Raw genomic sequence first — 12,500 nt, 5'->3', positions numbered from 1 at the left:
CCACTAAACAGGACTAAACTAGGACTAAAACCAGGACTAAAACCAGGACTAAACTAGGACTAAAACCAGGACTAAAACCAGGTCTAAAACCAGGACTAAACCAGGACTAAATCAAGTCTAAACCAGGACTAAACCAGGACTAAACCAGGACTAAACCAGGACTAAACCAGGACTAAAACCAGGACTAAACCAGGACTAAAACCAGGACTAAAACCAGGACTAAACCAGGACTAAACCAGGACTAAACCAGGACTAAACAGGAACTAAAACCAGGACTAAACTAGGACTAAAACCAGGACTAAAACCAGGACTAGGGATTTCATTTTTTTTTTTTTTTTTAAATTAATTAATTTCTTTTTAAATATGGTTAAGTAAAGACTGGGCTTTTTATTGTCTTTAAGCAGACAAACATCTTGTGTTAAGATTTTCTAGTCTTTGTTATATTTACCTTAAACATTTATCTGTTCATGGAGATTTGGGCTCAACAATTTGAAGAACAAACATGAATGTTCAGGATGTGGTTGGTACATTCATGTCGTTTTAAAAAAGCACGACAATATCAAGTAATCCAAAGTATTCAGATTACATTACTCACTTTAAGTAATTAAATGGATTACATTACAAACTATATTTTGGGGTGTGTAATCTGTAATCTGCAGAGGATTACATTTTTAAAGTCACCTTCCCAACACTGCAGATTAGTAATAGTAATAATAATGATGATACTGTGGAATGTAAGTGACTGCATCTGTTAAAGTTTGTTAAACAATAAACGACTTTATAAAGCCACTATTTTTCATTCTGTATCAGTATTTTAATCTGCCACAATAATGTAATAATGAATTTAAATGAAAATACCTCAAATTGAAGCTTTTCTCAGCAATTTTTAGGTGAGATTAAAAAGAACTTCATTAGATTAATTAATTACAGATCATAATTAATTAATCTCTCAATTTTTTTTATCGCATGACAGCACTAATTTTGAAGTTTCCTGGAAGCTTCTGACCCCAATTTGACCTGTAAATGAATCGTTAATATCTCCAAAACTAAAACAGCACAGACGATCGACAGAGTTTTTTCGTGCAGGTTTGAGTTTGATGGGGGCGACGTCACACAGGTTATAAGACTGAACTGGGGACGTACGTGTAGTTCCCTGTCCGTCCAGGGGGGCGCTGACTCCCCCCGAGTAGACGGCGGTGACGGTGAGGTCGTAGGTCGTCCCGGGCTGCAGGTTGTGGAGCGTGTACGACGACACGTCTCCCACGAACATGTCCATCCTCTGAGTCGTGCCTGAGACCAGACGAGACACACGAGGGTCAAAACTCCAGCGCAGACACAAACTCTGACGGGTAAAGCTGCACTGTGTAACTTTTCTGGTGCTTGTTTCTATGGAGACGTCATTGCTCTGCCTGGAATGTTCCACAGTGTGACATTAAACAGCTCTGCTTTACATTTATTCAATTACATTTGTTTTTTTTAGCTCAAAAATACTCAGAAAAACAGACATTCCAACAGTGAGCGGTGTCGTCTTCGCCTCTCCACAGATCTGACCTGGAACTTGGTCTGGTTTGGTCTCCGTGGAGATAGAAAAGTTTAATGCCACACTGTGGAATATTCCAGACAAAGCAATAACATCTGTATGAAAAAAAAGTAGCAGGAATGTTACTTCAAAATATGACTGAAGTAAAAGTAGTGACTCCATTAAAAGTAAAGTATTTGGGAAAAGTACTACTCGATTAAAAGTAACTTAAAGAGTTCAGGTCAGAACGTGACTCGGATTTGAAATTTTAAGTGAATATGATTTGACCAAACATGAAATAAGTCACAAAATCTGGTGTTTTTTCAAAAGACAGAAACAAAAAAATGAGACAAACTAAATCAGAGAAACCACAGCTTCAATAAAAGTACTGTTACTTCAATTCAAAATATTATTACTCAAGTAAAAGTGCAGCTGGAAAAGTACTCTGAAAAGCACAATTTATTTTAAAAGTTACTCGAGTAAATGAAACTGAGAATTAAAGATGTCTGAAAATAAAAAATAAACGTCATTAGTGCTGCTCGTGTTGGCTCGAAACTGCAAAAAAACTTGGCCAAAATTTAAGATCTAAACTCTTAAATCTCTCAGAAAAGTCTTTAAAGTAGTGAAATGCAACAAGATCATTCTCTTAAAATAAACAAACCCTGAAAACAAGATGAAAAACCCAATAAAAGTGTTAAAATCTTGTGCAGTGTGTGTGTTGTGTGTGTGTGTGTGTGTGTGTGTTTGTTGTAGTTCCAGGTCTGACCTGTGGGGGCGTAGCTTGAGTCGGTTGTGTGTGTGTGTGTGTGTGTGTGTGTGTGTGTGTGTATGTGTGTGTGTGTGTGTGTGTGTGTGTTTGTTGTAGTTCCTGGTCTGACCTGTGGGGGCGTAGTTGAGTCTGTTTGTGTGTGTGTGTGTGTGTGTGTGTGTGTGTGTGTGTGTGTGTGTGTGTGTGTGTGTTTGTGTGTGTGTAGATGTGTGTGTGTTGTAGTTCCTGGTCTGACCTGTGGGGGCGTAGTGAGTCTGTTTGTGTGTTTTAGTGTGTATGTGTGTGTGTGTGTTTAGTGTGTATGTGTGTGTGTTTGTGTGTGTAGATGTGTGTATGTGTGTGTGTTGTGTGTGTAGATGTGTGTGTGTGTGTGTGTTGTAGTTCCTGGTCTGACCTGTGGGGGCGTAGTTGAGTCTGTTTGTGTGTGTGTGTTTGTGTGTGTGTATGTGTGTGTGTGTGTGTGTGTTTGTGTGTGTTGTGTCTGTGTGTATGTGTCTGTGTGTGTGTATGTGTGTGTGTGTGTGTTGTAGTTCCTGGTCTCACCTGTGGGGGCGTAGTTGAGTCTGTTTGTGTGTTTAGTGTGTATGTGTGTGTGTGTTTGTGTGTGTGTAGATGTGTGTGTGTGTGTGTTTGTGTGTGTGTAGATGTGTGTGTGTGTGTGTATGTGTGTGTGTAGATGTGTGTGTGTAGATGTGTGTGTTGTTGTAGTTCCGGGTCTGACCTGTGGGGGCGTAGTTGAGTCTGTTTGTGTGTTTAGTGTGTATGTGTGTGTGTGTTTGTGTGTGTAGTGTGTGTGTGTGTGTGTATGTGTGTGTGTGTGTGTGTGTGTAGATGTTGTGTGTGTTGTAGTTCCTGGTCTGACCTGTGGGGGCGTAGTTGAGTCTGTTTGTGTGTATGTGTGTGTGTGTGTATGTTTGTGTGTGTGTGTGTGTGTGTGTGTGTTGTAGTTCCGGGTCTGACCTGTGGGGGCGTAGTTGAGTCTGTAGCCCTGGACCGGGGCCTGGACCGGGTCCCAGGCGACTCTGAAGCGCGTGTACCACTCGTCCGACACACGGAGGTTCCTCGGACTCAACAAGCCCACTGAGAAAAAAGAAGAAGAAGAAGAAGAAGAGGAGTAAGAGAGGAGGAGGAGGAGGAGGAAGAGAGAGGAGGAAACGAGAAGAGGAGGAAGGAAGAGAGGAGGAAACGAGAAGAGGAGGAGCAGAGGAGAAAAGGAGGAGCAGAGGAGGAGAGAAGGAGAAGAGGAAGAGTATAGGAGGAGGAGGAGGAGGAGGAGGAGGAAGAGAGGAGGAAGAGGAGGATTAAAAGAGGAGGAGAGGAGGAAGAGGAGGAGGAAGAGTAAGAGAGGAGGAGAGGAGGAAGAGGAGGAGTAGAGTAAGAGAGGAGGAGGAGAGGAGGAGAGGAGGAAGAGGAGGAGGAGGAGAGAAGGAGGAGAGGAGGAAGAGAGGAGAGGAGGAGAGGAGGAAATGAGAAGAGGAGGAGCAGAGGAGAAAAGGAGGAACAGTAGAGGAGGAAGAGTAGAGGAGGAGGAGAAGGAGAGAGGAGGAGGAGGAGGAGAGGAAGAGTAGAGGAGCAGAAGAGGAGAGAAGTGTAGGAGCAGAAGAGGAGGAGAAGCGTAGGAGCAGAAGAGGAGGAGAAGTGTAGGAGCAGAAGAGGAGGAGAAGAGAAGTGTAAGGAGCAGAAGAGGAGGAGAAGTGTAGGAGCAGAGGAGGAGGAGAAGTGTAGGAGCAGAGGAGGAGAGAGGAGGAGAGTGTAGGAGCAGAAGAGGAGGAGAAGTGTAGGAGCAGAAGGAGGAGAGGAGGAGCAGAGGAGGAGCAGAGGAGGAGGAGAAGTGTAGGAGAGAGGAGGAGAGAGGAGTGTAGGAGCAGAAGGAGGAGAGTGTAGGAGAGTGTAGGAGCAGAGGAGGAGAAGTGTAGGAGGTCCTCACATGTGCGTCCGGGTCCGTTGAGCGCCCCCCCTGGTCCCTCTTCGTACTGCGCCTCCACCGTGATGTTGTAGGGAGTATCTGGGAGCAGGTTGAGCAGACGAGCGTTGTTCCTGTTCCCCGGGACCGTGTGCTACAAACAAACAAACAAACAAACAAACAAACAAACAAACAACGATTCAAAAACACTTCAATAAAATAAAATAAATCATTCAAAAATAAAAAAGGTGACTCCAGACCAGATCTTTTGTTCTGTTTGAAAAGGAACTCAACCGATCCAAACTATTTCATGGAGTTTGGAAAGAAACGAAAAGAAAGAAAAGAAAGAAAGTCCTCTGAGTTTGTCGTTTCATCAAATTTTTCAAAATTCTAAACTGGGACGCAGCAGGATTTGGATTTTTGGTGTAAATATTAAAAGGAGTAAAAAAATAAATAAATAAAATGAACAGTAAATAGTAAAAAAAATAGTGAAAGGAGCGTGTGTAATATTGTGGATTCTCGTGTCTGCAGTGTTGGGAAGTTTAAAATGTAATCCCCTACAGATTACAGATTACAGATTACATACACCAAAATGTAGTTTGTAACGGAATCCATTAAGTTACTTAAAGTGAGTAATGTAATCTGATTACTTTGGATTACTTGGTTTGTTGGAGAGATGCAAAGACTAGACATGGTCCACGCAGCACGATTTAGTCCTGTTAAATCCTGGTTTAGTCCTGGTTTAGTCTTGGTTTAGTCCTGGTTTAGTCCTGGTGTTAGACCTGGTTTAGTCCTGGTTTAGTCTTGGTTTAGTCCTGGTGTTAGACCTGGTGTTAGACCTGGTTTAGTCCTGGTTTAGTCCTGGTTTAGTCCTTTAGTCCTGTTTAGTCTTGGTTTAGTCCTGGTTTAGTCCTGGTTTAGTCCTGGTTTAGTCCTGGTGTTAGACCTGGTTTAGTCCTGGTTTAGTCCTGGTTTAGTCCTGGTTTAGTGTCCAGCAATTAGTGGAATTACCGGGAAAAAAGGGGATTTAGCCCGAAATGTAAAAACAGTTAAATCTCTCTGTTTAATCCATTTACTTCAACAAAGTAACTGTAATCCAATTACCACTCACTGAAACAGTAACTGTAACTGAATACAGTTACTCATCATTTGTACTCTGATTACTCTGGTACATGTAATCTGTTACTCCCCAACACTTCGTGTCAGTCATAATCTGAGTTATTTTTTATTTAATTTTTTTGTTTTATGGTCGTTTGTAAAACTGCAGTTTTTCTGTATTTTGGCAAAACAAATGACAGTTTCTGCTCCTCTGTTCTGCTCTGAATCATTAAGAAGTTTCCGATTCGATACAAACCTCGATACAGTGAGTTTTCGATTCGATTCGATATATTTCAAATCGATTCGATACGGTTCAATAAAATAAAGTCAACTTCTTCTTGTGCAAAATTCATGTGAAACACAAACATTTTAATCGTCAAAACAGTGAAAATGTCAAATGTGTCGCATAAACGAGTTTCTCTCCTCTGAACAAACAACAAAACTGGAACTGGAACAAAATAATTTAGTAAAATAAACCAAAAAATCCTCTTGATGATATTATCGATACAACAGCCCACGATATCGATACTGAATCATCACATTAAACGATACGATATATCGATATTTCAGTATTTTTGCACATCCCTTAGTTGGCAGGGATCAGATTAGTCAAATATTGTGAGTCCTGGTTTAGTCTTAGTTTAGTCCTGGTTTAGACCTGGTTTAGTCCTGGTTTAGTCTTAATTTAGTCCTGGTTTAGTCCTTTAGTTTAGTCCTGGTTTAGTCTTAGTTTAGTCCTGGTTTAGTCTTAGTTTAGTCCTGGTTTAGACCTGATGTAGTCCTGGTTCAGTCCTGGTTTAGTCCTGATGTAGTCCTGGTTTAGTCTTAGTTTAGTCCTGGTTTAGTCCTGGTTTAGTCTTAGTTTAGTCCTGGTTTAGTCTTAGTTTAGTCCTGGTTTAGACCTGATGTAGTCCTGGTTCAGTCCTGGTTTAGTCCTGATGTAGTCCTGGTTTAGTCTTAGTTTAGTTTTAGTTTAGTCCTGGTTTAGACCTGATGTAGTCCCGGTTTAGTCCTGGTTTAGACCTGGTTCAGTCCTGGTTTAGTCTTAGTTTAGTCCTGGTTTAGACCTGGTTTAGTCCTGGTTTAGTCCTGGTTTAGTCCTGGTTCAGTCCTGGTTTAGTCCTGGTTTAGACCTGATGTAGTCCTGGTTCAGTCCTGGTTTAGAATTTTTATTTCTGTGTAAACTACAAGAAGAATATTTAAATTCCAAACTATTTAATTCTGAACAATTAATTCAGAATTAAAAAATATCATGTAAAGTGGCAGATTTACTTGTCAACAAAAGAAGTTCCACAGTGCAGCTTTAGTTTCCTTTAAGTTTTCTCGTGGACTTTTGTTTTTTGTTTTTTTTTTTGGCTGCTCTTCTAAAACCACAGACAGGAAAAGTCTAATCCTGTTTGATTTTATGATGAGCTGCTCCACACCTGTGACTCCTCCTCCTCCTCCCCTCCTCCTCCTCCTCCTCCTCCTCCTCCTCCTCCTCCTCCTCCTCCTCCTCCTCCTCCTCCTCCTCCTCCTCCTCCTCCTCCTCCTCCTCCTCCTCCTCCTCCTCCTCCTCCTCCTCCTCCTCCTCCTCCTCCTCTCCTCCTCCTCCTCTTCCTCCTCCCCCTCCTCCCTCCTCCTCTCCTCCTCCTCCTCCTCCTCTCCTCTCTCCTCCTCTCCTCCTCTCCTCCTTCCTCCTCCGCCTCTCTCCCCTCCTCCTCCTCCTCCTCTCCTCCTCCTCCTCCTCCTCCTCCTCCTCCTCCTCCTCCTCCTCCTCCTCCTCCTCCTCCTCCTCCTCCCCTCCTCGTCCTCGGAGCTTTAAATCCGGTCTTCTTTACGGTCTTTGGTCTGGATCCTGGTCTCTGGTCCACAGATGTGAACTTTTAAAAACCATAATTCCTCTGATTCTGAGGAACGTCAATGTTTATCCTGCTCAGCCTCTAATTATCACCGCGGCGACGCTTAAAGAGACACAAGTGAAGTCACCGCATACCTCCAGCCCCGCGTCACGCCAACCTGCGAGCCAGACGCCCTCCCGCTGCCCCTCCGCCGCAGTGAGCCAGCGCCCCCGCCGTGAGCCAGACGCCCTCCCGCCGTGAGCCAGATGCCCTCCCGCCGCCGTGAGCCAGACGCCCTCCGCCGCCGTGAGCCAGACGCCCTCCCGCCGCCGTGAGCCAGACGCCCTCCCGCCGCCGTGAGCCAGACGCCCTGCCGCCGTGAGCCAGACGCCCTCCCGCCGCCGCCGTGAGCCAGACGCCCTCCCGCCGCCGTGAGCCAGACGCCCTCCCGCCGCCGTGAGCCAGATGCCCTCCCGCTGCCCGCCGCCGTGAGCCAGATGCCCTCCCGCGGTCCTCCCCGTGAGCCAGATGCCCTCCCGCGGTCCTCCCCGTGAGCCAGATGCCCTCCCGCTGCCCTCCCCGTGAGCCAGATCGCCCTCCCGCCGCCGTGAGCCAGACGCCCTCCCGCCGCCGTGAGCCAGACGCCCTCCCGCCGCCGTGAGCCAGATGCCCTCCCGCCGCCGTGAGCCAGATGCCCTCCCGCGGGCCTCCCGTGAGCCAGATGCCCTCCCGCCGCCGTGAGCCAGACGCCCTCCCGCCGCCGTGAGCCAGATGCCCTCCCGTCCTCCCGTGAGCCAGATGCCCTCCCGTCCTCCCGTGTCCCTGTAGCCTCTCAGATTTTGGGGGTTTGCAAAAATATTTTAAAAAATGTGATGATTCAGTATCGATATCGTGTGCTGCTGTATCGATATTTCACCAAGAGGATTTGTTGGTTTATTTTACTAAATTATTTACTTACATCTTCAGTTTTGTTGTTTGTTCAGAGGAAGGAAACTCGTTTATGCGACACATTTGACATTTTCACTTTTTTAATGATTTAAATGTTTGTTTCATATGAATTTTGCACAAGAAGAAGAAGTTTAACAAAGACTTTTAGTGTCACAGACATGATTTAAACTTTACTTTTACAGGCGAGTTTCATTGTTGACAAAAGCGTGCGTTGCATGCTGGGAATTATTTTGGTCGGCGGCAAGAAACACTAATTCAACATGACGGACGGAGCGAGAAAACACGTAAAGGGTATTGATCCTGGTTATTTATCCACTCTAACGGCAGACGACCCAAGACCATTTGACCAGAAATTGGTCATAAACATCGACGGACGACAAATCACCCTTTTCAACCCCGACAAAAGGTGGAACAAACCAAAACAACATTCAGATGCACCTGAAGTTTCCCAAATCTGATTTTTTGTCTCTATGTTCCTGTATCTGATCTTTTATTGTCAGTCTGAACCACACAGATCTGATGTTTTCAAACATGACCCAGGACACTTGGATCTGTGCTCCTGAAACTGATCCATATCTGATCTTTAACATGTGACTTCAGTGTGAACGGTCAGGTCACATTCATCCACCTACACGTCATCAACAAGACACAAACGTCACTATTCTGCACTGAAGTAGGAGAAAACTGTTCATGAACTCGAAGCACATCTCCACTCACCACAAAACACCACCACCAAAAACCTGGTCCTTCTCCTTCTCAATCTCCTCCTTAAAACAAGTCAGTTGTTCATGTTGTGGCTCCGGTACGAGAGGAACTTTAAAATCTCCAGGTGCTCGATGCTGCGTCCATGTTTGTTCAACTTGTGTAAACACAGAGACGCTCGCTGCGGTTGACGTCGTCGTGTCTCCAGTGTCACATGTGGGACACTTTTGGACCGTTTAATGTTCACACTGGAGTCACATACAAGTCACATTTAACTGGAAATGTGAACAAGCTCGAAAAAACATCGGATTTCACAAGAAAATCGGAATTGAGCGTTAAACCCTGCAGTCTGAACTTTGACTTTAGTTTTTACTGAATTGTATCGAACTGATTTGAAATATATCGTATCTAGAGGTGCAAAGGTTCATGTATTCGAGTATTCGGTGGTTGGGTTCGGTGCAGGTCTGTGCACGAGTGAATGTGCAGTCGTGACAGTGGGTGTCAGCGTCTCCTGCGGCGCTTTATAGTTAGAGCGGCCGCCTTCACACACTTGCCCCCAGGACGTCCCTCCGAACCACGTGACTCCTCACAAAACTACAGCTGTTGCGTCCAGGTCCTCACTTTCGCCTTTCACCGCCACGAAATCTCCGTCGACCCTCGTCAAACCTGCGGCGTCGGTCTTTTCTGTGTTTTCATCCTCTGGGGACGTTGCACCTGCAGCAGATCTGCTCTTACTGCAGACACCGTCGACAAGTTTGTTTTTTTTCTGTCCAAAAATCTGCAGATTGAGTAAAAGTTCTTGCTGAACTGTCAGTGCTGAGCTTTACTTTTGGAAAAGTTTTGTTTACTGTTCACAAGGAATTTATTTTTTATAATATTTCATACATTTGTTGCTTATTTGAGAATATTTTATTGAACTTTTAACTTGTAGTTTTACCAAGCAGCACTTTGCATTTATTTTATTTTCCCGTTTGTAAAATGTTAAAACTAATTGTTGGTTTAATAAACAAATAAACAACAAGGAAATGATTTTGCATTTTGTTCCCAAACTGAACCAAAAATGACCCGACTGTGACCTCAAAACCGAGGGATGAACTGAATCCTCGTAACTATTGGTATCGAACCGAAAGTTTGCTGTATCGAGGTATGTATCATATCGGCGACGTTCTGAATGATACTTAGTCCTGGTCAGATGCCCTCCCGTCCTCCTCGTTTGTGTCAGATGCCCTCCCGTCCTCCTCGTTTGTGTCAGATGCCCTCCCGTCCTCCTCGTTTGTGTCAGATGCCCTCCCGTCCTCCTCGTTTGTGTCAGATGCCCTCCCGTCGGACTTTCTTTTGCGGCGAACTGGTCGTGGATTCTCGTCCGCCATCGCAACAAACTTTGTGCGAATTGCGAGGAAGCAACAGTTTGAAAAAGCCTCAAAGAACCGCTGCATAAACCACGTAATCCCCGAGCGCCGACGACTCAGTTACACTAAAAATGTAGGGAGTTTGACTGACAACCTAACAGCCAATAGAAAAAGAGGGAGCCTCGTTTTCTATTGGCTGATGTTTATCTGGCCTCACTACGTCCACAACTGATAGATTTTCATTCTTTCTTTTTTTTTTCCCGTCATCATAATTAAAAAGCTGCTGCGTCTTTGTAATGGTATTTTAAACTTTCAATGACAATTTTAAACAAAAAAAAATCCTCCGTACAACCTTTAAATCTTGTGAGTTGCTGCTGCTCGATTACGGAAAAAATCATTATCATCATTATTTTGGTCAATATTCAAATCATGATTATTCAAACCATTATTTAGTTTATTTAGTTACATGATGCAGTTTATTCAGCATTTCTCTCTCTCAAAAAAAACAAAAACACTTTGTTAATAATTTACGCAAAACTGAAAAGAAATATCAGCTACAACTCTGAACCTTAGAGCAGTTTTGCGACGTATAAAACATAAAATGATAAAATATACTATATCCAGCTGTTCTACAATAAATACACTTATTTATTTAAAAATATCCCACACTAAACTTTGTTAAAGGCTGTATGGAGGATTTTTTAAGGGAAGAGAAATACAGCGACAGTCCTTTTTCAAACGTTGTGCATGTGTGACACGACCTTCCTCCTAGAAACACCTCCTCCTCCCGCCTCTTTACTCTAGAAATCAGCCAGTGCACGTTCAGAATCACTGTTGAAGTTTCCTGTCTAGAAATAATTTAGCGAACGACGCATCAGTTTTTAGACCCTTCGTCCGCTTCAGTCGCGCCATCGCTGGAAGAGATCTCCAAGAAACACCTCGGTTTGGCTTCGCTCCTTTTCCACCTCTCTTCTTCTTTCAGCGACCTCAAAAACGGACTTTCTTTGCGCACGAACCGGTCGTGGATTCTCGTCCGCCGTCGCGACAAACTTTGCGCGAAATGCGAAGAAGCGACAGTTTGAAAAAGCCTCTAAGAACCGCTGCGTAAACCACGTGATCCACCGCGCTCCGACGAATCAGTTATACTAGAAACGTAGGGAGTTTGATTGACAACCTAACAGCCAATAGAAAATGAGGCAGCCTCGTTTTCTATTGGCTGATGTTTATCTGGCCTCAACACGTCCACAGCTGATAGATTTTCGTTCTTTTTTTTTTGGTCATCGTCATTACAAAGCTGCTGCGTCTCTGTAATGGGATTTTAAACTTTCATTGACAATTTGAAACAAACAAACAAAAAAATCCTCCATACGACCTTTAAGCTCGGTTGATTCTACTTGATTATGTGAGTTTGGAGATTGTTGACACACAAATTGAAACTGGACGTGTGTGACTCACGAACTCGGTGATGGGGTCTCCGGTCAGCGGGGCGTAGCTGATCCTGTACTGCCTCACGGGGCCCGCGGCGTGATCCCAGCCCACAGTCAGGAACTCGTGGTCGCCTCCAGGACCCGAAGGTTCCTGGGACCGGCCCTGGGGACTACAGAGAAACAGAGAGAAAGACCGGGTCTGAACCAGGACTGAACCAGGACTGAACCAGGACTGAATCAGGTCTAAACCAGGACTGAACCAGGTCTAAACCAGGACTAAACCAGGACTGAACCAGGACTGAACCAGGTCTGAACCAGGACTAAACCAGGACTAAACCAGGACTAAACCAGGACTAGACCAGGACTGAACCAGGACTAAACCAGGACTAAAACCAGGTCTAAACCAGGACTAAAACCAGGACTAAACCAGGACTAAACCAGGACTGAACCAGGACTAAACCAGGACTAAAACCAGGTCTAAACCAGGACTGAACCAGGACTAAACCAGGACTAAACCAGGACTAAACCAGGACTGAAACCAGGACTGAACCAGGACTAAACCAGGACTGAAACCAGGACTAAACCAGGACTAAACCAGGACTGAACCAGGACTAAACCAGGACTGAACCAGGACTAAACCAGGACTGAACCAGGACTAACCAGGACTAAACCAGGACTAAACCAGGACTGAACCAGGACTGAAACCAGGACTAAACCAGGTCTGAACCAGGTCTAAACCAGGACTAACCAGGACTGAACCAGGACTAAACCAGGTCTACACCAGGTCTAAACCAGGACTGAACCAGGACTGAACCAGGACTAAACCAGGACTAAACCAGGACTAAACCAGGACTAAACCAGGTCTAAACCAGGTCTAAACCAGGACTGAACCAGGACTGAACCAGGACTAAACCAGGACTAAACCAGGACTAAACCAGGACTAAACCAGGACTAAACCAGGACTG

General features: G+C 44.7%; 1 protein-coding gene across 1 annotated transcript in view; it reads right to left on the bottom strand.

The window, feature by feature from the left end:
* col12a1b (collagen, type XII, alpha 1b) overlaps positions 1-12,500 on the bottom strand; it is a 257,397-nt gene that overhangs the window by 52,107 nt on the left and 192,790 nt on the right. Inside the window, 5 exon segments of the mRNA XM_055149744.1 lie at positions 1,144-1,290; positions 3,249-3,368; positions 4,216-4,345; positions 11,564-11,655; positions 11,658-11,705. Of these exon segments, the coding sequence (XP_055005719.1) occupies positions 1,144-1,290; positions 3,249-3,368; positions 4,216-4,345; positions 11,564-11,655; positions 11,658-11,705 (537 nt within the window).

The sequence above is a fragment of the Boleophthalmus pectinirostris genome, unplaced genomic scaffold (assembly GCF_026225935.1).
Source record: "Boleophthalmus pectinirostris isolate CB_2022bp ecotype Guang Dong unplaced genomic scaffold, ASM2622593v1 HiC_scaffold_13, whole genome shotgun sequence".
In the NCBI taxonomy this organism is placed as follows: Eukaryota; Metazoa; Chordata; class Actinopteri; order Gobiiformes; family Gobiidae; genus Boleophthalmus; species Boleophthalmus pectinirostris.
Note: the sequence above shows the minus strand (reverse complement) of the source record. Positions and strands in the feature narration are given on the sequence as shown.